At 43.3% G+C, this 25,392-nt stretch overlaps 1 protein-coding gene across 5 annotated transcripts in view; it reads left to right on the plus strand.

Annotated features, from left to right (window-relative positions):
* DENND2B (DENN domain containing 2B) overlaps positions 1-25,392 on the plus strand; it is a 149,767-nt gene that overhangs the window by 118,350 nt on the left and 6,025 nt on the right. For all 5 annotated transcript variants that reach the window (XM_056492270.1, XM_056492268.1, XM_056492271.1 and 2 more), the window contains 3 exons: positions 4,307-4,384; positions 7,113-7,253; positions 10,067-10,215. In XM_056492270.1, the coding sequence (XP_056348245.1) occupies positions 4,307-4,384; positions 7,113-7,253; positions 10,067-10,215 (368 nt within the window). The remainder of the gene's footprint in view (positions 1-4,306; positions 4,385-7,112; positions 7,254-10,066; positions 10,216-25,392) is intronic.

The following is a 25,392-nucleotide window of genomic DNA, read 5'->3' on the forward strand; positions in this document are numbered from 1 at the left end:
CTCCACTGAACAAGGCAAAAATCAATAAATAGCAAAAAGATAAAAAGAAAATAAGTAGTGCTTTGCTAAATCTAATAATTATAAAGCAGATCTGCTGCTGCCACCTTGGGTGATCACTTAATTCAGTTTGCTTAATCTGGATTCCAAACCCTGGCACAGAGAAGCTGACATGTCTCATCCCACTGGTACAGCCAAGGAAAGGAAGGAGGGATGCCAGTGCACTTCACCTTTGTGGGGCAAACCCAGCCATGCCCTTCTGAGAGCAAAACTGGGGCTTAGAAAGAGAGGGGATTTTGGAAGCTGCAGAGAAACATCTCAGGATTTCCTCTGCCTGTGGAAAAGGCAAAAGTAGCAGAGATCTTCTTTTATTTGGGTGCTGCAAGCTCCTTCTGTCCTGCTGGGAGAACTGTGGAATCTGAGTGGTCACCTGAAGTGCTTTTTCCATAGGGTTTGGCTGAGCTCTGGAAGTGCAACCCCTGCAAAGGTTGGTGCATGGTGAGACAGCCTCACGGGTGTGTGCCTCAGTGTGATACATCTCTACTGAAAATACAGATTTTGTACAGGCAGCAAGGAGCAGGTAAATCCTGCAGGCATTCTTTATATACCAGCAGCAGATTTTTGTGTTTGAGGGTCCAATTTCCTGAGCAGGTTTTGGAAACTTATGCCAGGATGGCTCTGATGTCCAGGAAGGCACAGCATCTTCTTCAATTAGTCCCATTCCTGGCCTGCAAATTCTGTCAAATGCAGTAACCATGACTTGGGAACTACATGCAGGTTTTAGCAGACATTATGTAACACAGTGAAACCCCCCTAAAATTCTTACAAACTGCTCCACTTTAAGCCAAGCCAACTGCTGTGAGGCTAATTCCTTAGAAAATGTTCCCCAGCTGTCCTGGTGAGGGATGCTCTTGTAATACCAGCAAGAGGTGTCTCACACCTTCTGGTGCATTTGGCAGTCTCGTTGGCAAAAGCTCCATGGCTGGCTGGGCCAGGCAGCCTGGTCCTGTGAGGATGGCTGGCTGCTCTTCTGCAGGGTCTGGTGTGCAGATTCCTGCATTCAGGAAACAATTGTGTTTTGTCAGCCTTGCTCTCCTTTGGCATGTTGTGATATGAACAAACCGTTCCACTTTTTTTTTCCTTCAGATCTCAGATTCTTCCTGACTTTTTTCGGGGTCTGTGTGCCAAAACTACCTCAAGGGATACAGTGACAATTATGTTTTGTTTGTTCTACAAATCCTATACAGTATCCCCTTTAAATGTATTTATATTGTTTTGTTTCATTTTGGAACAGGACTAGAATGGAATGTAACCTATTGTCCCACAGCAGACAATCTGCATTTCCATAGATAGCATGAAATTTTCCAGTTACATCTTGATACCTCCAAGGCAATCCCGCAACAGCTTTTCTAGTGAGTGCACGTGTCAGCAGCAGAGATGACTTGGGCACCCTTGCAGGGGCTGTTTCATCCTATGCCTCTCTTCCCTCTCACATAAAATTTGATCCTCCACCACTTTTCTAGGCTAAGACAAGCCAGCCCCAGGAGTCCATGGAGGAGCAGATGTCTGAATGTGAAGTGTTTACCTGAAAACATGGAAAGCAGTTGTTAGGGACTGACATCCTGCATTTGCTGGGGGCAGGAGAAGAGCATTCAGTACAGTGTGAAAGCAACTTTTGTGGGATGCAGACTGTTTATGGAGCTGCAAAAAGCTTATTGGAAAACCCTTTTTTGTCCTTGCTCCCTTCCATCCTGCCCTTGCCCAAGCAATTTGACAGCCCCGTGTGCACTGAGTGCTTTGGCACCCAAAGTTCATGTTTCACAGTTCATGGTTCACAGACTGAACAAGCAGTCTTAAGAAGTGTTTTTGGATTTACAACACCCACAATTTTCTCATGGTCAGAATTTGGATTGGCCCTAACAAGGAATCAAGAGCCTCCATAGAAACTGGCTTGTGACTGACTATTCATTTTAGCCTGGCAGTGTTTGAATTGTTCAGATTCCTGGCATCACTAAGGAATATCTCTGTTTCTGGATATGCTGGCTAGTGCATGTGCTTTGCAAAGGCCACTTCCCTCACACAGCTCAGTGCTATGGCAGACTGGGAGGAGATCTCTGAAGGCTCCATAGAATCCAGGCACATGGACAGGGAGGTAGGATTTGAAAGAGAAAAATGGCAGGCTTAGTTTTTGGAGCAAAAGCCTCTTGTTTTTCCTGCCAAAGATTTTGGAGTGGGCTTTAATCAGTAATATTCAGATTAAAATCACTATAAAAAAAGATTGTCCTGAGCCACGTGTGGACCAGCTCAGATGCAGAGCTCAGCTTCTCCATCTCAGCCAAGTTCTTGTCAGTTTATGTTTGTCATTTTGGGAAACTGTCTTGTTATCATCAAAACTCATTAGCATTTTCATTTTGTGATACTGGGTTAAGGCTGAAAATATCCCAGGCTCCACAAAAACAAACTGAAAGCAAATTAAACTCATCATCCCCTCCATCTCTCTTCTTTCAGGAGCAGTGCAGTGCACCAAGTCAGAGTCACTTGGCCTCTAAGCTGGGCTGCTTTAGCATTTTGCTTTCCTCATCTTTGGACCTCTTCTTTGTGTGCAGGAGTGAACCTTGGATGGAGGATGTGACTCCAAGACTGTGTAGCTACCTTGTAGAGCACAGCCTGCAAACTGGGAGAGCTCCCTCTTGGGAAGACAGGAGGTTACACTGGTACTGATGGGCAGACCCAGGGCCTGAGTTTTCCCTAGTGATGAGGGAGGAGTCCAGGCAGGAGTGTCACATCCCATAGGATGTTAAAGAAAGAAGTAACTAAAGCACTAATGGGTGTTTTATATCAATCTAAGCTGATGGCTGACAGGGGAGGTTATGTGAAGGGTTGCCAGTGCTATAAATTTGAGAAGTTCTGCCCCTCAGAATGGCTCTGCTTGAGGCTTTTGCTTGCTGCTCTTACAGCTGATGAGTGTGCATCTGTGAGGCTGTGCTGTTTGCAGGAGAAGATCTCTGAAATAACAAAAAAGGATGTCCTGCACAGTGAGAGCAGGGAGGGAAGAATCCCAGCTCCCACAGACATGTAGCCTTTAAGACATTTGAAAGCAATGATATTGCATAAAGGAGAAACTTGGAATAAGTGCTAAGCAGTTATTGTTTCTGGTCTTATAGATGACCCAGGAATGTGATGTTTTTACTGGCACTCAGTGAGACAGCTCTTGGCTGGGAGCTGTCCAAAGCTCCTGGCATGGCTTCGGCATTCCTGCAGATTTGACACAATGATTTTAACCAAAATCCCACATGCTTGATATAATCACTCAGTGCCTTTAGAAAGGATTTTATACCTAATATGGACAAAAAAGGGCTCTGCTTTTTCAGAGATGTGACGCGTAGCGAGCAGGTTTGGATCCAGAAATAGACTCATCTGTGTTCACTTAGCTTTGGTATTCTTTTCGTGGTCTTCATTGTAACAGGCAGGCACCTGCTGACTGTCCAAGTCTAGAGTGCAATATTCAGGTTTAAAAAGCACAGCTGCCCCTCAGCTTCTCTTGATTGTCATCTCTGTGGCATGTGAATTTCAAACACTCCCTGGGAAAGTTGATCACTGCACCAGTAGAGTCCAAGGAAGAGACAAAGATGAGTGGAACAGGCAGGGTAGCTGAGTCCAGTATGCTGAGGAGGCACCATTTGCTTCTCCAGGATGAATCTTACATAGGATGGTTATAGAGGATGGTCTTTACAGTTTCTCTTGGGGAGGGATGTGTATCATTGATTCAGGCTTGCCACTGTTTAGGTTAGGTGAGTTTCATGTTTATCATGAGTTGGTCTGAGGAAGTTAATGATTTACTCATGCAGCCTGCCCTTGTTTAGGTTGTGAGCTCGCTTTCTGTGGGTTGAGCTCTCTTTGAACACCACGGAGAGAGGGAGTGGGGACCTAAAGCCATGATGGCTTTAGGCTTCCTGCAGCGTGGCAGCTCTCCTCTTGCAGCTGACAGCCCCAGGGTGCTGCAGCAGGAGCAGGGGACAGGCATGAGTTCCAGCCCTGGTTCCATGTACTTTTATGGCTGCAAGCTGGAGCAATGCTGGGATACAGCTCCAACACACTGTGATTTCCAAAGAGGATAAGCTCTAACCGCTTTTTTCAGTCTCCTGTCTTATGGAAGAAATATGATGCTTTTCCAAGAGCAGCTATTAGTTGGAGAAGCAGATAGTGAGAGATGTCACATGATGGCCAACTGTGTGGTCAGACAGAGAAGTGTATTTCCCCATGGCTCCACATTAATGTGCAATTCCCATCTCCTCTTTGCTGTTACCAGCCCAATGGAAAAGGCCCACGCCTACCTGAAGTTTACTGTGTCATCAGCCGCCTGGGGTGCTTTGACTTATTTTCCAAGGTAAGGAGATCTTTTTTAATATTGCTTTTTAATTTGACTGTTTACTGACACATCTGCAGTGATGAACCAGACTGGATGAATTCCTTCCTTTGATGGGAGATAACTATTTTACAGTTGCTGTTTTGGATATTCCAGCCCTATTATTTGATTCATCAAATAATGTCTTATTACTTCTGTGACTGAGGCAGAAATTGATTCAGAAAACATCTGGGTGTCTGTATGATCTGGCTGACTGAAGTTTTTTCCATTGTTTTCTACAGCCTTTCTGTGCTGAGCTGTAATTCTTGGCATCCATAGTTTGGATGATGGGCCAGTACCACTTTTACTCCAACACTCTGTGGAATGATGAGGTTGAGAAAAAAGATTATTTGATATGTGAATTCCATACACTTAACACTAGTGGCTTTTTTTTCACCCTAGGAGTCTAGGATAAAGCACAGATGATCTTTTAATTGGCCCAACTTTAATTGATTGTATTTTAATTTGCCAGAGGTTTTCACTTCAGATAGGAGAAATCTCTCAGAACTTTCACAGATTTTACTTGATAATTTTCATAGGAATAAAGTTGAAATGAGCATGTAAATTATTGCTGTTAATAAAAATCATAATATTTATATTGTTCATATGATCTAATGATCATACAGATTATTATCTTTAAAGCAGGTTTCAAGTTTTTCTAGATGAAACTTAGTTTAACACAAGCCTTGTGTGAAGAGCAGCATTTGGGTTGCAAATAGTTAATTGCAATTTTGCTTCTGACATAAAGCTCAAAATCAAGGGTTTATAGCAGTGTCTCTTAGACATAATATGTATCTAAACAGAGATATCTGTAAGTGAAATGGAATGCATTGTTCTGGGAGGATCACCCAGCTCACCACACTCCTGTGGACAGAACTCCTGAGGCTGTTTGTTTGCTATTTTGTTTTTATCTAATTTCATAATGCTCTGCTTTTCAAAGGAAGACTTGGGAGAAGAAAAAAAAAAAAAGTATCTTCCTTTCAACCAAGTATCAGCACAGCTGAGGTGTAAGGTCAGACAACTGGCCCTCAATACAATGAATAGCTGTCTCTATCTTACACTGTGAATGATGAAAGACCATGGCATATTAAATCTTGGATATTATTTATCACAAAAGCAAAAAGACTCCTCTGGTTTAAAATGTTTATCATCCTATTTCTGATAACTTGCTTTAATTTTGTCTTCCACAAAGCCTTTCCTGCTCACTCACTGCAGCAATACCTATTGCTGAGACAGACTTGAGAACCACAGATATTTTAACTTCCAGCCAGTTCATTTGGTCATGGTTTCAACAGATGTTTCTGACCATTTTATCTCTTGGGATCTCTGTTCAACTTTTATTTGGTTTAAATGCTCCTTTTATTTGCATTGTGAGGTCCTTGGAGCCAGCCATATGACACACACATGACCCCCACCTCCAGGCACAGAAAGCACCAAGTAGCCAATCCTGTGGCTGCAGGAGCACAGCTGAGTGCTGGCAGTGTGCAGGGGCACAGGGGACCTGGGCACAGCCCTGCTTCATTGCTGCTGGTCTTGTTTGCTGAGGATGGCTGTGCTGCAAAGTACATCAAGAGTGAAATCCATGTCCTCATTTATGATTATCTGCCACTTCCAGGGACTGGAATGCAAGTTATGTATACAGGGGCAGCTTTGCTTTAGTTAAGCCTTCATTATGTCACAGGGAGGAAGGGCAAGCTATGCACCAGTGAATGCCTCTGCTGGCATTTGGTGTCACCAGCTCTCATTACAGGTCACCAGCTTGTGCTTAAGTGTCTTTTAATGTTCTGCTTCAGTGAAAATCATTTCCAAGAGAAACAAGAGAAAATGCCTGGCTCAGGCCCACTAACTCTTGTATGGCCTTTTGCTCTGGAGTGCTGGTTAAAAGATCACCGTTGCAGGTCAAACCACTAACTGCTTTGAACCTTGCTTTCTGTCTTTAGCTTTATCATCTATATGCTCTGTCTAATGTGGGAAAACTTAGCTGTGATCTAATTTATGTTGCCCCATGTGACCAAAGAGAGAAGAAAATAATAGTCTCCTCTATCTTTAAGAAGTTCCATCTGCTTATTTCAAGACTAGATTGCCTGCTGTTTCATCAAGAGAAAATGACCTTAATGCAGGCACCAGTGGGTGTGCTGCAGGGCTAGCTCATGGTCTCCAGCTCAGCACAGACTCTGACCTGACAGCCACTGCTGAGATCCTTTCAGGAGCTCTGTCCTGCTATCATAGTGGCAACATTGCTTTCTTGACTACTCTGGCTTTTTTTCTGCCCTCTAAGTTGAAATGGAAAAGATGCTCAGTACAGAAGAAAGTTTCTCCTTAATACAAATTTTAAAATGTACCACAGAGACATGATGCTGACCTGGGCTGTGATCATGGGATTTGTCTTCATCTTTCTCTCCTTCAGCTCACCCTGTTGTTCAGGCATAGTCCCAACAATATATAGATCCCTTTAGTCATGTTAAGTCTTCTTCCTCTTTTCCAGATTTGTTAATTTTTCCTTGCCACTATGTTAATTACATTCACAAACAGGCTTCATTTTGTAACCAAAAAACATGGGTTGATGGTAATGAAGAAATACATGGCAGAGGAGATGTAAACTTAGATCTGCTATGTGTTTAGGGACACATGGGCCAAAGGATGCTTCAAAAGTCTATGTGATGCTGACATGTTCTGTCTCTCTCTCACTTATGTCTTACTAATGGACCAGATCCTAGATGAGGTTGAAAGGAGAAGGGGAATATCTGCTGCCCTGGTTTATCCATTTATGAGAAGTCTGATGGAATCTCCTTTTCCTGCACCTGGAAAGACAATCAAAGTCAAAACCTTCCTGCCTGGAGCTGGAAATGAGGTAAAAAGCAACTGCAAACATTGCAAGTCAAAGCCTTACCCTTTACCACTCCAGTATCAAAACAGCAAAAGAAAAACAGGAGGAGACAAACAGATCCTGCAGGGATGTGGGGTGGCAAACTCTCAAAATGAGCAGAGCATGAGCTGCCCCACTGTGGACATGCTAATGCTAGTTTGCCTTGATGATTTATAATTATGTATTTATTATTTTATGTTTATTAATAAGTTGTGTGTAAGAAAAACAGTCAGCACAAATGTCCCAGTGTGCTGACCTAGTACAGTTCAGAGACTGCAGCATTGCTGGGATTTATCACAGTGGTAACAGGCAAGTGTGAGTTTCTCATGCTGTTTGTACCTGAGCACTTCAGCAGCTGCTTGTTATTTCAAACCTTATTACTGCAGGTCCTGGCCATGATAGGAGTGACCAGCAGCATTTAAATGGCTCTCTTTGCTAATAAATACCTTTTAACTGGCTCTCAAAGGAAAGCACATCATGTAAAACTTTTGTGTGTGTGTGCACACATATAATAGACACCATTTCTTTTTATTCCTGACTCAAGTAGCTAGAAGCTTAGCATTAGACATGTACCTTACTGGAAAATGGCAGTATTGATTAAAAGGCTTTTGCAGCTTGGGGCTGGCCAGCCATTCATTGTGTCAAATTCTCTTCTCTGCATGCCCCTACATAAGAATACAGTAGCTCCATTTAGCTGGGCAAGCATATACAGGGGATACATTACTGAAAATGGGAATAGAATTTGTCCCAGCTAGTGAAAGCAGAGAGAAAAAACTCCCCCTTAGGGTTATTTTACACTCCTTAGGGTTAGTTTTACAGTACTTTTGTTATTTTTGCATTGAATCTAAATGGAATGCCACTGACTTCAAAGGAATGGGCTGTAATGTATGGTATGAAATGTAAAGGGTTCCTTGTATAAGTGACTTGCAAGGCATTTTAAAGGCACCTCCATTTTCTTCTGGAGAGGCAACATCTGAAAGGGTGATTGGCATAACAGGGAAAAGATCTGAAAATGCTTTTTCTGTGGGAATGTAACTGGCAGCCACGGATCTGCAACATCTCTGCTCAAGCTTCTGAACTCTCCCAGAGAGAAATATTGAGATAATTCCAACAAACAAACAACTCTCTTCTGGCTGAGCTTTGCTCTCTGTTGTGCTAGTACAAACTCGTTATTTAAATGGAATGCACTGGCTTAATTAGGAACAGAATCTTGTCCTTCCATTGTGGCTCCTCTTGCCTAAACAAAGATGGTGATTAATTGGGAAGCAGACAGTGTATCTCTTTGTGATGAGCAGACTGAGGCAGCAGGCTTTGCCAGGCAGCAGAAAACATCCCTGGTATTTGTAAAAGCTGCCATAACTTGCATTGCATCCTACCCTGCAGCAAGATTTTCGTGTTGGCAGGTTTGCAGTAGAATCAGCTCCTCATGATTTGGCACATACACTTGATTTGAGCTTGCAATCCCAGTGCTTAGGAATGGAAGTGGGCACCTTTGCTGACTGTGAGGAGGAGTTTGGCTCCTTGGAAATGCTGCCTTTCCTGGTACAGTCACTCCACAATTTGTTTCTTACTGCTCTTTGGGGCAGCAGCTGAGTGATGGGTGTCTACACATCTCACTGTTCCTGTATTTCAGACTTTAAAAAGTCAAATCTATTTGATTTGCTGCATACTGTTCTAGGAGTGGCTTTCTTGGTACAGTTGTGTGTCACTGATCACAAACAATATCACAACTAAATTGATATGAACTTATTTTGTTTATGGTATCCTGTAATCTTGAGCATATCCTTAAAACAATGTTTGTGACGAGTTTTGTAAGGGCTACTCCAGTTAAAACCTGATCTGCTTGTGGAACGTGGTGTCATGTGCATGAAAACATAAACCTAGTCTAAAGCAATAAAGTGATGGTGATTTTTGGACATATGGAAAAAAGATGATGTATGCATGTTCCTGTTAATATATATTCAGAGGTTTCAGCAGATCTTCAAGTTGGCCAACTTTTTCCCTTTCCTTTCTGTTTCCTCAAATTCCTCAATAGTCCATCATTTGGTGTTTTGTGCTTCATATTTTTCTCCTTCTGTTACTCTCTTCTTCACGTTATTTTTCCCTCTTCTTTTTTCTGTCCTCTGCCTTCAAGTTCCACATCTGAACATGTCAATTGCAGAGTAAAAGGAAGATATAATAAAGGAATCAAGGAAAAGGCATTTGAGAAAAGGAAGGAGAGGGCCTGAGGTCATGGATGAAGTATGAAAATTAGACTGTAAAGGGATGTCACAACTCACCATCTAAGACCTTGTCCTGACTCCCCAGTTAAGTATATATACATGTGTACGTATCTTAATTGAAAAGAGAAAGGTTTTAAACATTATCTAGTGAATTGCACATCACAGAAGAGTGGAAATGAAGTAAATTGGGTTTGAAGTCTTCCTGGCCTTTTAGTTGAGTTCCAGGCTCCTATCTAGGTGTTAATATGAATTGTTAGCCAAACTTAGAACCCAATTTACCTTGACTTTATGGCTGTTTCAACCCTGTAAGCTTCCAGCTCCAGTATTTGATTGTTACTTGCTTCACACTGTCCACTCAGGCAAGCTTTACATCTCTTACAGAATGTTTGGAAGGGAGAATTGTGCTTCCCTTGGAGGTGAGAGCAGGCAGTGCACCCAGCTGTATTCTGGGAAGAAGGGCAGGACAGGAATTGTGCAGTAGCGTTTTTCTGGAGGCTCAGCTTGCCCCGGGGGCTGGGTTGGCTGGCCCTGGGGCAGCGCTGGCAGCAGAGCTGACTGCAGCGTGTGTGTGCGCAGGTCCTCGAGCTGCGGCGGCCCATGGACTCCCGCCTGGAGCACGTGGACTTCGAGTGCCTGTTCCAGTGCCTGAGCGTGCGGCAGATCATCCGCATCTTCGCCTCCCTGCTGCTGGAGCGCCGCGTCATCTTCGTGGCAGACAAGCTCAGGTAACTGCGGGGCCTGGGGCACACAGGGCTGCTCTGCGTGCCAAGGGCTGTAGGAAATGCACAAAGAGGTTTTCAGATTGAGGAGCCTCTCGCTGGAGGGTTTCCACCCATGGATGTTCCATCTGTAAAATGGTGATACAGCTTCTCATCTTCTTCACAGTCAGCATTTGGATGCAGTGTAGTGCCAGCAATGTTTCTTTCAGGTTTTGGACACAGAGTATTCATAAAGAGCAGCAGAGGTTGTCACTGAGGTGCTTCACCTTGTGCTCATGCAGTGCAGGCAGTCAGGAAAGTGAGGTGCAGAGAGATCTCCTGATTTGCTCTGTGCAGTACTGAGACCTTATGGTGGGGCTGTGTTTCAATTCCTGCCCTGCCAAACCCATCCGGTGGGAGTGTTAAACTGCTATCACAGTCCTTCCCAACTCTTTAGGATATTTTTCCTGGTGCTGACATGACCTGAAAACATTCCCTTTTGGAAGCTCCTTGCTAGAACCTTTCAACATACCTTTTGCTTCCCTGCCCTTTGGTTGCAGTCTCCCCTCTTTGTTCCTCTGAAGCATGAACTCAGCCCAAGGTGTAAGGAGTGAGAGCAACAGGCCACAACTCCACATGGCCTTTCCCAAGGAAATGGGAGCTCTGTGTAAGCTGCATCCCTGCCCCACAGCAAAGAAACATCCTGCTTTTAGATGCTTCTATAATCCATACAGAAAAGAATGGGTAATGTAAAGAAGACATTCTTTTCTGTGGCATGATACTTAATAAAAAATGGCAAATAAAAATAACGCCTGTCATTTATTAGACTCAGGAACATCCAGCATCTTTTAAAAGGACACCAGAGACTGTATGGGAGGTTAAAAACACAGATGGATCTACCCAAACAAACTCTGCTAAACACTTTATCAGTCCCGACCTCCTCTGAATGACCGCCAGAAACAATAGCTGCACTTAGTGGCCGCCAGTGTATATAATAGCAAAAATACTTTGCATAGTAAAAGCTTTACAACCTTTAGGGGAGAATTTCTTAAAGCTGCAGACCCTTCTCAGGTTATAAAGTTACTTCCTTAGTAGTCTTTTTTGTGTCTAGAACAACAGGAACATTTTATTTCATCCTTCTCTTGTCAGTAACCCTTGGTTTGAATGACCATTTGGATGACTTAATTTCACATAAATCTGTGATGAGAATTGTGTAACTAGTCCAGGGTTTCTGCAGTACTTTAGTAGATATATGAATCACACCATGAATATTGGGGCAGGTAGCTTTAGAAATACTGTTGGTGTGTTCCTTCTGACTTTTTCTGCAGCATGTTTACTCACCTCATTCTGTTTCTGTTTCACCATTCTTTCAGCACCCATGAGTCTGATTGTAATTCAGATTGACAGATATGCATTTCTTCAGTGGCACAGTGATCTGAGTGGAAACTCACAGAAATGGTACAACAAAAGTGAGGGCTCTGCTGTGCTGCTGCCAACTGCTGCTCTGCTCTAGAGTTCCCAGTTGCTTTTCTGTAGCTTTCTGTAGAGCACAGGCACAGTCCTGCAGGGATGGCTTGCTGTGGGAAAGATCCTCAGCCATGAGGGATGAGACAGACAGCAGCCATTTCCTGGAGCATTTCCCTGGGACAGCTGGCCTGGCCAATGTCATATAATGCTCTGGGCACTGTGCAGAGAAAATCAGCAATTAAACCTACTTTGACAGGATCAAGGTAGCTTGGCATGGAAAACAGTGGTGTTGCTGATACTGAGGACTTGTGGTAACCCAGGAATTCATCAGGCAGCCAGGGTTTTATACACACTGCAGCCCTGGCTGGAAGTTCAGGCTTGCCTTTCTCTTGGTAGCTGCCTAGTCCCACAGGCCTTGAATAAGAGTTCTGCTTACAGGCAGCATGCTGCTCTCCCTTTTGGCACACAGAAATAGGGTACCAGGGCCAACAGGAACCAGAAATTATAACAATCCCTTTTGGGAAACACTGATCCCTACATTGTGCTCTCCTGCAGAAGCTGTTCTCCAGTGAGCTGTTGTTTCTGTGTGAGAAGGGGTGAAGGGATAAGGGCCATAACACAGGAGAAAAGAGGGGATTGAGGTGGATCTGAGAAGCTTGGGAGGTTTTGTGGTTGCTCCTGTAAGAAGGGACAGAACCTTTCTTACAAAAAGGGCTTATGTTCATATCCTTTATTACATCCACATGCCTTTATTGTATGCATATACTTGGTTTCATTTGGTAAGAGGATGACAAAATCTGATGTGGTAGCTAAGGTTCTGCATGCAGACTTGTGGATCCTGAGCTATGCTTCTGAACCCTCTGACCTGCTGAGTGTCACTGGAAACACAGCACCTCTTTCTTATCTGTTGCCTGGTCTGTCTGGAATCCCAGACACTCTGGGATGGAGACCACCTCCTGCCCTGTGTGTGCAGCAGCTCTGCTTCATGCAGTGTGGTCCCTCTCAGCATGGGGATCTAGGAGGTACTGTAAACCAGAATCTAATAATGAGTCCTTTGACAAGAGCCTGGAGAAAGTGACAGTGGATTTAAATTCAATACTTACTGAGATTTTCATGGTTTAAATAGGGATGAAGTCTAAAATGAAACACTCTGGCTTTGAGCTAGTAACTGTCTTCTTGGAACCTTTGCCTTGTCTGACATGAGTTTTGTTTATGGGCATCCTGGCTGAAACTGGAGTTTACCAGTAATGTGGGGGAAAAAAAAAGAGAAGTGAAATATCTTGCAGGTCCACTCTGTGCCCAAAGAATGAGAGCAGGAAATTAAAATGATTTTACAAGGATTTGATTTCTGTATGTACCCAAAAACTAGCTTAGAAATAAATGATGTTGAGGTTTAGGCTTCAAACAATAAGATGCATTGGGCTTTTGTGGCTGCCTGTTTCACTGGTCTCCCAGCAATAAAAGATTTCACCCATTGTACAAGTCTGGGAAAGTCATGCCTACTGAAGTGAGATTCATTCAATAAGTTGTTATTTATGGTTCTTATAGTGCCCAGAATGTGCCAAAATTTAAGATCCTTGATGTTTGCAGAAGAGATGGTTTGTCAACACAGAGAGTGATGCTCCCAAGTTGAGAGGAAAAAACAGCAAAGTTCTGAATTACAGCACAACAACACAGCAGCACAACAGAGGTTGGCCTAATTAGATATGTGAAAATAGGTTTTGGTATTTTGCCCCAGTAAGTTGATTATATATTTTTTTCTGCTTGAAATTGGCTGAATAAATCTCTGCAATTTGCTCACATTCAAAAATGAATGCAATCTTTCAGAATTTTGCTTTCGGTGAACAGTGAAGAAGACAACAGGGAAACAAAAAGAACAATAAAGAAACCTGGAATAATAGTAGTAGTAGTAGTAGTAGTAGTAGTAGTAATAATAATAATAATAATAATAAATAATTAATAATAATAATACTGATATCACAACTCTTAAAGAGGTAACTTAAGGCTCCCTCCCATTCCTTAAAAATCTGCTGAAAGCACAGCTGACATGGTGACAGCTGCCTCATCCCAGCTCCAGTCCCTGTCCCACTGGGAACCCCTGTTTTTGTTCCCAGCATTCTGCCTGTTCACCCCAACTCTGGAATAGTCCTGTGCCTGCCAGCTGCAAAGGGGGAGCTGCTCTAGTGCCATCCTCTGGGGTTTGAAAGGCAGCAGATGCAAAACCAGCGGGGCCTGGGGCTCAGGAACATTGTCCCTGCTGCAGGCACAAAGGTAGCAACAGAAAATAAATAGAAAGCAAACACTGGAAGAAAGATATTTCTCTGCTTGTTTTACTTTTATGCTGGAGAACCAAATTTGTGGATGTGTTTGCTGAGGAGGTGATGTATCCATGTGTGTGAGAACACTCTCTTTGTCTTTTCCCTGAATGTTTGGAGAGGGGAAAGGATGGCCCCAGACATAGCAATGCCCTTTTGTTATAACCCCATTTTTTATAAATAAAAACCACTCTTGCTCTAATCCAGCATATTGGGAAGGACTCTGAGGATATTTTGCTTACATTTCACATATGGGTCCACTCCAATGCCAGCCACAGTCAGTGGAAGTTTTTGGATGAGGCTTGTTTTTTGGATCCAAATCCTCCAATATTCCTCTCAGTGGCCTTTAGAAAACTTTTGGGGCTGTGAAATGTTTCTATAGAGCCCCTGCTCTTTAGAAAAAAAACAGCTTTTCATTCTTGTGAATTTTGGTTTTATATGAGATATTCCAGCTACTTCTCAGTGAAGCAGGAGCATGGGCCTCAGGGAAAAAACCCTACCCCTACCCTTCCCTGCAGGAGGAGTCTGTCTTCCAGCACAGCTGTAGAAAGTGCAGGCAGATCCCAGACCTGACCAAAGGTTACAGGCTGGAGACAGAAACACTGACTAATACAGGACAGAGCATAAATATGTAAATAGTGGGGAAGTCAAGCCCCAGGCATGTCTCTGTTGGCTCTGGAGCAGAGGAGGAGCAGAGTGTACTTGTGTTGAAGGGCAAGGGCTTTCAGAACAGCCAGCAGAGTTTCCCTGCTCTCACGCACAGACACAGCTCAGGGCTGTCTGTGCTGTGCCCAGGATGCTCCTCCTCATGTTTGAATCTGTTGTTTTGGGGCCATGCTAGAAACTGGCAGCAAGAGCTCACAGGTAGCCTGGTCCCCATTTCTCGGTGCATACCTCAAAAACATCCTTTAACCTAGCAGCCAAAATCATAGCATGATCTTGTAGCTGAAGTTAAAAGCTGCAAATTTAAATAAGAGATAAGTGGCAATGTTTTAGTAGCAAATCATTGCTCCTCAGTCCAGTAGCAAGGTCAAGTGGAAAAACAAGAATAGCTAAACTTTGGGGCAGATTACTAAAGTGCAAGCTCATTCTCTATTTCCTTATTGTTCCTTTTTAATTAACAAAAGTAGGATTTAATTCTTACAAACTAATCGTGGCCATGACAGGTCTGAACAGCTTCACCAACTGCCTGGGAATGCTCCTTTCCAGTCTGATGACAGTCAGACTGTCATCTTGTAACACTTGTAAAGTCTGACAACCTGCAGCTTAAAAGGCAAAAACACGTGTATTAGCACATGTTTAGAAAGAAGTGTGCTTGGTACACAGATGTGAGCTTTGGCCAGCAATAAAGGCTTCCTCTACTTTCCCCATCACAAAAACCTCTAGAGGAGGAAAGGTGAGAGAAATTTGACAACAAATACATGCCAGAAACCAGCCTGTGAGGGAGAATTAACTGCTGCCAATCTCTGACTGATCTACACCATTTCTGAGCACAGGCTACAGGATCTTGGTAGTTTTTTAATTATCAACTGTGCATTAAAGAAGATGTTTGGAGATGCAAACTACTGCATAATAGAATGCATAATAGCTTACAGATCTTCTGTCTAAACCCAGGAGAAGTATGGATGGCTGACATTTCTTCTGGTGTATTTTTATCCAAAGAACTTGAAGTGCTGTCTTAATACTGTCAGGATTGTTGTGCCTGTCTGGTCTGATATGCTGAAGATAAGCTAGAGAATTTCTTTCACTAATTCCTGCAGTGGAAGGAATGAGCCCTTGTATAATTATCCAATGTGCAGTCATGCCTAGTAGACAGAATTTATTCTGCAGTAAAAACATCCATTTCTCATGTACGTAACCAGAGAGTTTCTGTTTGCTCCAGTAAGAGCCAGACCAGCCCCTGTTGAGGGAGCTAGCAGAGCTGTCTCTCAAGATTCTTGAGAGAAATTTTGTACTTTACTCGCTCTTCTCAAGAGGTAATTGTATTTTATACCACTTGGATTACTTTCTCCAGCACTTAGATTGTGTGATGGCTGATGCCAACAAAGCAGCTGTACGGACAGTAGGAAAATGTGTGTCAGGCAAAAGGGACAGACCAAGAAACAAAATGAACATTCGAATCTCTGGCTTGTTTAATATTCCACAGTTCCAGAGAAAACAACCTCACAGTGACATTTTAAATGTGCAGTAAACTCCAGTGGCATTTTTAATATGCCATGTCCCAAGAAGGGTAAAGCTTGGATAATTTTCCTTCTCTTCCTTCCCTCCTCCCCTACTTTACAGTGGTATTTATTTATGTCACTCCAGGCTTTGGCCGATGCTTCACAATGGGAAAACATAATTTTTCCCCTTCCAATTTGTGCAGAAAAATTCTCTGTCCCTTCCCCATGAAAGGAAATGGGATATGAAGAAGACCACCGTGCTGCTTGGTAATTCCCTTCTGGATTGCTTACTGGAACAATATGGCAGTAAATTGCAACATCTTCCCAACTTGACTTTTTGCTCCTTGCAAGAGGATTTAGATTCCCTCTTTTAAATGAGTCAGATTAGGGAGACATTGGTCCTCCCCTCATTGGTTACTACCTAGAAAAAAATTTCATCCTGCTTTACACCTGTCCTGCTGTTAGCAGTGGACTGATAGCCTGGGAATCTGAAACCCCCAGAGTGAGCAGGGACTGGTGGGAGCAAAGGTCCCAGTGTGGAAAGAAGGAGTTAACTCTCCTCTGGAGCACCTGCACCAAGACCACTTTTGTTCTGGATTCATGCTAACAAATTGTCCTGCAGGAAAGGGATTGGATAACTCTGTGGATACAAAGGGTAACTTCACACTTGGAAGTGTTTGGTCTGTTTTTCTTCCAACCACCTGACAAAGCTTGGGCAGGTAGCTGATGTGTCAAAGCAATTACTTTTTCCCCCAAATCCCATTTTCTTGAAAGGGCAAGTCCTCATTCTGTAGGGCACTTTGCGTGTCTCTTTCTCCAGGGGCTTTCATGTGCCTTTCTTACACACAAGTATTACAGGAGTAAAAAATAATGCCTTTGTTAATACCACATTCCCCTTTAATCAAGTGCTCTCTGCTTTTTTTTAAATTAAGTACTTCAAAGCTACTCTCTCAGAGAGAGAGCTTTCCTAACAGTGTTCTCTGCTCTGCAGCTCAGCTCCATGGGATGCAGCCTTGATCTTTGCATGAGCCAGGGTTGTGCTTTGCAGGTTCTCTGTGGGACCCCTCACTGTCACTTGGGTGTTCCCAGGAGGTGGGGGCTGGTTCTGAAAATGCTCTTACTGAGCTAGAATCTGGAAAATTATGTAATTTTTGGAGATTTTTGCAAAATTTGGATGAAAACCAAAAAGAAAGCCTCCTGTATAGTCAGAATGAACCTGCACTTGCTTCTTTGATATGTCCTAATGAGTTCTTAATTATCAAACACTGAAAATCTGAATTACTTTATGTGACTGAAAAATCCATTGGCTTTAAAAAAAAAGAACCTCTGAGGGCACATCCCGTTCCATGGTGTCCATCTCTGTTAGGCTGTGGGAACATGTTCAGTCAGTGTCAGTGATGGATCCATGCTGGTAGGGTAAAACAGCACAAGCCAGGAGAGGATGTTGCACACTAAAGCAGAAGGGGATGTGGCTAGAGAAGAGTTTATCAATGGAGATGTTGCCCACTAAGTTTTCTGTCAAATATGAGAAGAAGAGACCAGAAAAGGAACGCAGATGATGACACAAAATGTTGGGCAAGTCTGCTCCATGAACTGTGCTCGTTGACACTGCAGTGAAGTAAACCAGTGATGAACCTTTGGTTCATCATAAAAAATCTCCTACTAGGAATCATCAATAGGACAAAGGCATTGCTGCCTGTGCTCTCCATAACTCACCTTCAGCAGTCACTGGACCTCTCCCAAAAGTCACTGGTGCCCTACTGATAAGGAACTGCAGCACTGCTTTTGCCAGACAAGTGAGGACATAGTGGGATTCCTTTATGAGAATTTTACAACCTTGGCTGTTCTGCTGCCCTGTGGAAAGCACCAGATAAAATCTGAAGTGTGACTTGTAAAAGAAGGCTTAGGTTCGGGTTTAGCTCCTTTTCATGGGCCAAAACTGCCATTTAAGTGGTGTGAAGGTTAAACAGCTTCACTCTTTGAGCTGTAAGTATAGTTAAAAGATTTCTGCAAAGGACAATAACTGATAACTGGGCTGATGTGATGTGGAAAATATGCATTTCCTCCTCAGTCTCAGTGCCCCTCTCTCCCTGCCAGTGTTATCACTTGTTTGCATTCCACGAGATATCACAAAGGTCACTTGCAGCAAATATGTCAGCATTCAAATTAGGGGAGCCACTGTGATTGGACTCTGGCCTTCACCCCAGGCAAAAGCAAAGTTTGGTTCTCACTTCTGCATCAGGCTGCTGCTGGCCAGGTGGGGGGAGCCTGGCTTGGGAGGACAGCATGGACCTGGAGGCTTAGGGTGCAATGGCAGGGCTGCAATCACCCACCCTACTTACTGAGCAAGGCTCTTGCTTTGTCAGGCTCCTGTGCAGAGTGAGGGATTTTCACCAGCTGCTGGACTGAGGTGTTACCTCACTGCTGGTAACACATGTGAATGTATGTAATTCTGGTAATAGGTGTTTCAGCCAGGGGAATCTGTTGTTTGTGCTCTAGGGAGCTCTTTACCCAGTGCCAGAGGTTGGCTGTAGCAACAATTCTTGCAGTGTGTATTAAGATTAAGTTGTGAAATGTTCAGAACTGGCTGCTGAATTTGAGATGGGCCAAATGGACAGGCTCACCATGATCCTCACAGGAACCCTACCTGCTCCCATCCATCCATTTAACTGGGGAATTCCTAATTTTATTCAAACTCTAGGAGTAGAGCCTTCCATTGGCAGGCCTCCTGTGCCATCAAGAGAAAAAGTAACCTAAAATATGCACAGATTTGTCTGTATTTTCTGAAAAGAAGGGTATTGGGTGCTGATCAGAGATACAATATTAGCTGCATACTTTAGGCCAACTACTAAAGACCTCAGGTGGTGACTCTTAGTTCACCTCTTATTAAGTGTTTGCTGTATAATATAAATCACAATGCAAAATATTTCTCTGGCTTTTACAGTCCAAACTCATGCAATTTTCCATGTAATATGAACCCACTGTTTTGATTTTAAACACCTTATGGATTAGCCTAGAGAAATCAGATTTATTAACGGGAAATTCAGCAACTTCAGAACTCTCTTTTAGGTCACAAATGTAACCACTCCATCCTAAACTTCCTGCAGACACCCAGATTCACTTGAAGGTCAGCTGAGGAGAAGTGCTTGGCAGCAGCAGGGGAATTCTCCTCCCTGTGTGTACCCCTGCACAGAGTTGGACCCTTTACAGAAGGATTCTGCCACAGGGAATTTTCAATCCAGGACGTTAAAATCTAATTATTTGACTTAAAAAAATAAATTATATTCTTAAAATTAAAAAATGTATTAATAATACATTAACATGAAACTACAATATTTATTAGCTTCAAAAATTGCACTCTCTGGTTCCAAACCACCTTAGAAAGGCTTGAAGGAATCTCTGTAGTTTGCCCAGCCCCTGAAGGGCTTCTAGAAAAGTAAAAAATTATTCAAATTTCCAAAGCTTCAACATGCCTTGCTGATGAGAGGCAGCCTTTGCAGCCAGGGAACTCGTGGTTCAGAAGGTGTTATCGTATCTTGAGGGCTGCTCTGATTAACACAGAGGTGGGAAAATAAAGGTCTTTGAGGCTTCATTCCAGCAAAGTATTTCAGCACAATGAAAGTAAATTAAAGCTGAAACTTCTGCTGAAATACTGTGTTGAATCAAAGCCTAAAACAGTGATTTGCCTGTCCCCTCATGCTTTAATTGGTGAGGTGAGGCATGAGCTGATTGTAACTCCTGCTGCTCTGTAATCATTGGAAATAATTATTTTATTAGTGCCCAGATAATTTACTGGATTAGAATTAATTTGGGTCAAACAACAATACATTAAGCCCGAATTCTGGTGTTTGTTTTGGTCACAGCCTTTTTCTCTTCAGGTACAGGTGAATATATTTGTTGTGGAGGAAACTTTCCAGTTTGAGAATTATTCCTGATAAAACTGTGGGTTTGTGTTTATGAGGATTATTCCTGATAAAACTGTGGGTTTGTGTCTGTGAGAATTATTCCTGATAGAACAGTGGGTTTGTGCCTGTCTGCTTAGCAGCAGTGGCTGAAGTGTAGAGCACTGGTTGTATTTGATTTCCATCTGTGCCACCAGTGGGCTTTGAGCTGCTGTCACCTTCAGCTGTCCTGGTGTGTGACCTTCCCTCCTGCAGCTGCAGCCCCTCTCAGCATCTCTGGTATGGACAGAGGAGGGGCAATTGCCATCAGACAGCCTCACATCCTTCCATCTGCCTACAGCAACAGGGAGGAGCAAGTTGCACCTTGGGACCTGATCATTTGGCTGCATGTGTGTGATAGCTTTAGTCATGTTCATATTAGATGCTTTTCCCTTGTCCTTGCATTGTTCAGCCCAACCAGTCACTGTCTTGTCCCTTAATTTTACATCCTGGCCCCTTTGCCCTCACTTTTCTTTGCACCTGCTCATCAGGCTCATTTTGTCTCCCTCCCCTCCCAGTTCTGCCTCCCAGATCTTAATTTTATTTCATTCAGTCTCTTCCCTGCCTTCTTTTCCTTTTCTTCTCTTCCTTTCCCTCAGGTTCCCTGCAGGAAGAAGATGATCCCTTTCTCCCAGAGGAGCCTTCATTTCTCAGTGTATCCCCATGGCTACAAAGGGAGGTCTTGCTTAGTGCTAACAATTTATTCTGAAGAAATTAGCACCTAAATAAGTCTCTTTTTAGTATGCACAAGAAATATTATTTTAAGATGGCTTCTAAAATAGCCATATCAGAGTGAGTTTATTAATCACTAGGTAGGAGTCTTTGGCACATAGGGCACTCCCTCCTTCACAAAAAATTGCAGCAAAGATGTTTAATATAACAAAATAATGTATAATTTAATTTGATTTTGGAAACAAACTGATCTGATGTCAAGCAAGGGGGAATTGGATCAGTTGATCTCCTGAGGTTTCTTCCTACATGAATCACTTTGATTCTATATAACTTTTCTTTAAGTTGGAAACCAAACTGGTTATCCAGAGGCAGACAAACAAACTCAAAAACATCAGTGGAAACAAGTCAAATTTTGAATCCATATCGTGTGAAAGTAGTGCCTTACAAGTGCAAGCAATCCTACAAATAGGGAGGCATCCCAGAGCCATCAGGAATTGCAGGCTTTAATTGCAGGTAGTTTTTCTTGTTCAAAAAGCTACAAAAACTTGCAATTTCTTTGATTTGAGTAAAAAGACAAGAATTGAAGATTTTTTCCCTTTTTAAACATCCTAGAAGTGGTAACAGAGAAACAGCAATAATTTTTTTTTGTATAGGAAGAAATACTGTCGTGTCTGATAGTTTTATATTGGCTGGAAAACTGGAGATGTCCTGCACCATTATAACAAATGAATTCTTGAATTATTATTTTCTTCCTCTCTGCCCTTTTTGGTGAGTTGTGGGTTTTGGTGGTATGTGGGTTAACAAAAAATGTACTCTCACAGCACAGAGCCCCAGGAATGAAGGACAAACCATTGCTGTGGGGGCTCAGGGGGCCTCAGGAGCAGAGCACCTGGGTATCAGGGGGAGTCCTGGAGCAGGGAGAAAGCAGTTAACATATCCCCATTTTCCCCCATCCCCAGCCTTTCCAGGGCCAGGGATCCTCAAGGGCTCACTTCAGAGGCTGACCTGAAGAAATGCTGTAGGAGCTCATTGCAGACAGCTGGAGTTTGGAGACTGTCACCTCTGACACTTAAAAGTTTTCATTTATATCTTGTCTCTGATGCTATTACTTAGTCTTATCAAACTGATGAATAATGCTGCTCTTATTTATTCCTATGCACCCAGAGAAACCTTTATTTTTTCAGAGTCTTAGAGTGCACTGTATCTGGCACAGCACAGTACTGCTCTGAATTACTGCCAGCACAGCAAGAGCAGTGCTGCCTGCACTCCATCTCCACCCAGAGTGTATCAGTCTGCTGTGCTTTTTACTTCCACTTGCCCTTGATGCTTTTCAAGTTTTCTACTTTGTCCTTTCCACCCCACCAGTATGTGTTGGGGGGGAGATGGGTTCTTATCCTGTAGCCTTCCCCCAGAGTACTTCACAGAGTCCTCTGCAAACCTCTCAGACTATTTTATCTTGCAGAGCTGTCACAGACCTCTGTCAGAGACTGGAGTTCATCCAGGATCAGGAGAGGCATGGAAGGGTAGGAGGGAAGTGTCAGGGATCTGATTTTGCCAAGCAGTTCACCAGTGGCCCAAGGGTAGGAGCACAAAAGCAGGACCATGGCCTGTGATGAGGAGACATGAGGGTGTGTAATACCCATGTGGGTCAAGGGATTCCACCTGGGAAGGACAGAGCCTCCAGACTCCAACCTCAAGTGGGAGGAAGCTCTCCTGAGCGGACAAGGAGGTAACTCAGTCTCCCAGTGGTTGTGGGCTGGAGCACGAATGTGTCAACAGGGCAGATGAAAGACTTCAGTGAATGTGGACAGAGCAACATCATTTAATCAGCAGGGAGAAATGAGGAACACAAAATGGTTGTGGAAAAGTAAACAGTGGAAGCACATTTTTGTGAATTTGCATTTCTGGCTACGTTTCTCAATGTGAGGAAGCAGGGAGCCCAGATTTGGTGAGTTGGTCCCAGTCCAGGGCACGGTCCAGAGCACTGGCAGAGCACAGAGCTGGCAGCAGCCCTGGTGACAGAGCTGTGTGTGGCTTGGCCATGCATGCAAGGGGTGGCCTCCCTCCTCTCCTGGCTGAGGAAGCTTGTCTGTCCCTCTGGGGGGGTGGAGGAAGGGAAGGGATATTCTCCTTCAATGGAAATGCCAAACTGACTGGAGGTGCATGTGAATAGTAATGTGAGATAAGGGAGCCAAACCAGCAAGTGGTTGTGTCTGCTAGAGGCTAAATCCTGGATTTGGGAGATGCTCACTGTGTGAGGCTCCCTTGGGCCTGGGAGAAGTTCTAGGCGTGGAGGAGAATATGACTGTTGACTATTGTTAGAAAGAAAAGAAAGTTATCAAGGGTATTTGTGGAATATTTCTATTGTGACAGAAGGCATAACTGAAAATGACAGTTTGAGAGAGTTGGTGACTTGCAGCGTCCAACAAGACACAGTCCTTGAAACAAACACAGCCAGCACCGACATCCCAGCCAGGGCAGTGTCCATCCCCTGCCCAACAGCTTGTCCTTCTCAGAATGTGCTAATTGTGCTGTGCTAAGACACAGAAACAGCCTAAGTTTGGGGTTATTTGTTGGTTGGCCAACACAGAAACTGCTACCAGGCATTTTCCCTATCTACAGGACAGAAAAGGTTCTTGTTAAGTCACAGTGATTTGCTTTTTGATGTAGACTTAAACTGTGTTCATAAGCCGTCTCCAAAATTTAGCTGAGTCACAGCTGTGTCTGAAATTCTGGTGCCTCAGCTCTTAGTCTGAACTTGTGCCTCCCCAGCCATCAACACAACAAGGAAAAGGCTCTGTGTGCTATCATGAGAAAATTTTGGGGAACAAAATATCCCAGAGGAACATAAATCAACTTTGAGTGGGAAAGAAGCAGTGTCATATTTTGCCTGTAACACAATAAAGGATCTCTTCAAGAGAAATCTGTCATTAAGAAATGTCTCAATATGCTTGTATAATCTTGTATTACTACAAGAAGATCAAACATGGAAGGTTCGAGACCCCAAACTGTGGCAAATTCCAAATAATTTTTTTTACAAGATGACAACCATGGAAATTAAGAAGTGTTTTCCAGTAGAACAACAGGTAGAACATTATGCAGCATTCCTGTAAAACTGCACAGACCAAATGGAAAAGCCCACTCTCCAAACCAGCCATCTGGAACTGCCCTAGAGTATTAAAAGTGAAAATGTCTTGAAAATCTAACTTTGACTATTCTACTGCTTTATTTTGTGTCCTTCACACACCTTAAAGAAAATAAACCATCTGACCTTACTGCTTAATTCTCATAAACAAGAACAGTTGGATAATGTGTGGGTTGCACATTTTAAAAGGAAAAACTGGAGCAGACTTGGTTTCCCAGGCTAGGCCTTTCTTTTTTTACTTTACTAAACATACTTCTCATCAATAACATCCCTTTAAAAGGTTCTGAACAGTATTTTAGATATTGAGGCTGAGGGTTCCTTTACACCCATCACTTCTGAATTTCACCTTACAAACTGTGAAATTTCACTGAAGTGAAAGGTGTGTATCCATTCTAAATATGAATCTTTCCAGCTAGGGCAGAGACAGGGGCACTTTGTACAAGCAGGAGCTTGGTGACAGTGGGAGTCCTGCAGAGGGGTGTCCAGGAGGGATGGCAGCAGGAGGTTCTGGGGGCTGAAAGCTCCGAGGGAATGTTTCATGGGCATGAGATGTTCCACATTTTCTGAGGCTGAAATTGAAGAGCTGTGTGCAGAATCCTCAAGTGCAGAGGTGCTGACAGGGTGCTGGTGAGACTTGTGGGTGCTGGCAGGGCAGAGCTGGGTGCTGCCAGGACACCCCACCAGGGCTGCTGCCCTGCTCTGCTCTGCCCTGCCCCTGCTGGAAGAGATTCCAGTGTCCTGGGCTGGAGCCTGAAGCCTCCCCCAGCGTGGGAATAGCACGCACAAGAGGATGCAGGGGCTGATTTACGTCACAGCACTGCGTGTAAAACAACATGTTACAAAAGGACATTTTATAGAGAGGAAAAAAATACTCACTGAAGAGCAGAAGAATGTTTGTCTTCCTGCTTTTAGCTTAACATGGCTCTTTTTTTAGTGGCTCAGCTAAGATGACTGAATTTGTAGTAGGTGAAAATGCCAGGGAGTCATTGAAGTGATCTTGAGAAAGTGCTGGGAGTCTGTACCATGTTCCACAGCTCTTCCAAAACACATCACTGTGCTTGTTATGGTAGATGCTTGAGATCAAAATATGAGGCAATGTCAGCACCACTGCCTGTTATATATAAAAATATAAATTGGAGAAATGCATCATTTTACAAGAACCTTGTGTCAGGCAACATATGTCAGAAACCCATGCTGGGATTGTCAGATCTAAAAGGAAGTGTCAATTAAAACCAAGCCAGTAGATTATTTGCAGTAAAACACAAGAATTTGTTCTTCCCCAACTTCTTCTCTCTTTGTTCCCTAATTCTCTCTTTTGTCACTCAGCAAACTTTGAAGGTAAATCACTGACAGGAACAAACAGGTGAAACCTTTTCTCTGGCCTTGGAACAATCCACAACTGAAGTAAAAATGCTCATGAAGGTTATTCTGGTGGAGGCCTGATGCCACCTAAAGTCTCCACCATGTCTTGCAGTTGAAAAAATAAGCATCTCCCCCCAGCA

The sequence above is a fragment of the Oenanthe melanoleuca genome, chromosome 5, assembly GCF_029582105.1.
Source record: "Oenanthe melanoleuca isolate GR-GAL-2019-014 chromosome 5, OMel1.0, whole genome shotgun sequence".
NCBI classification, from domain to species: Eukaryota; Metazoa; Chordata; class Aves; order Passeriformes; family Muscicapidae; genus Oenanthe; species Oenanthe melanoleuca.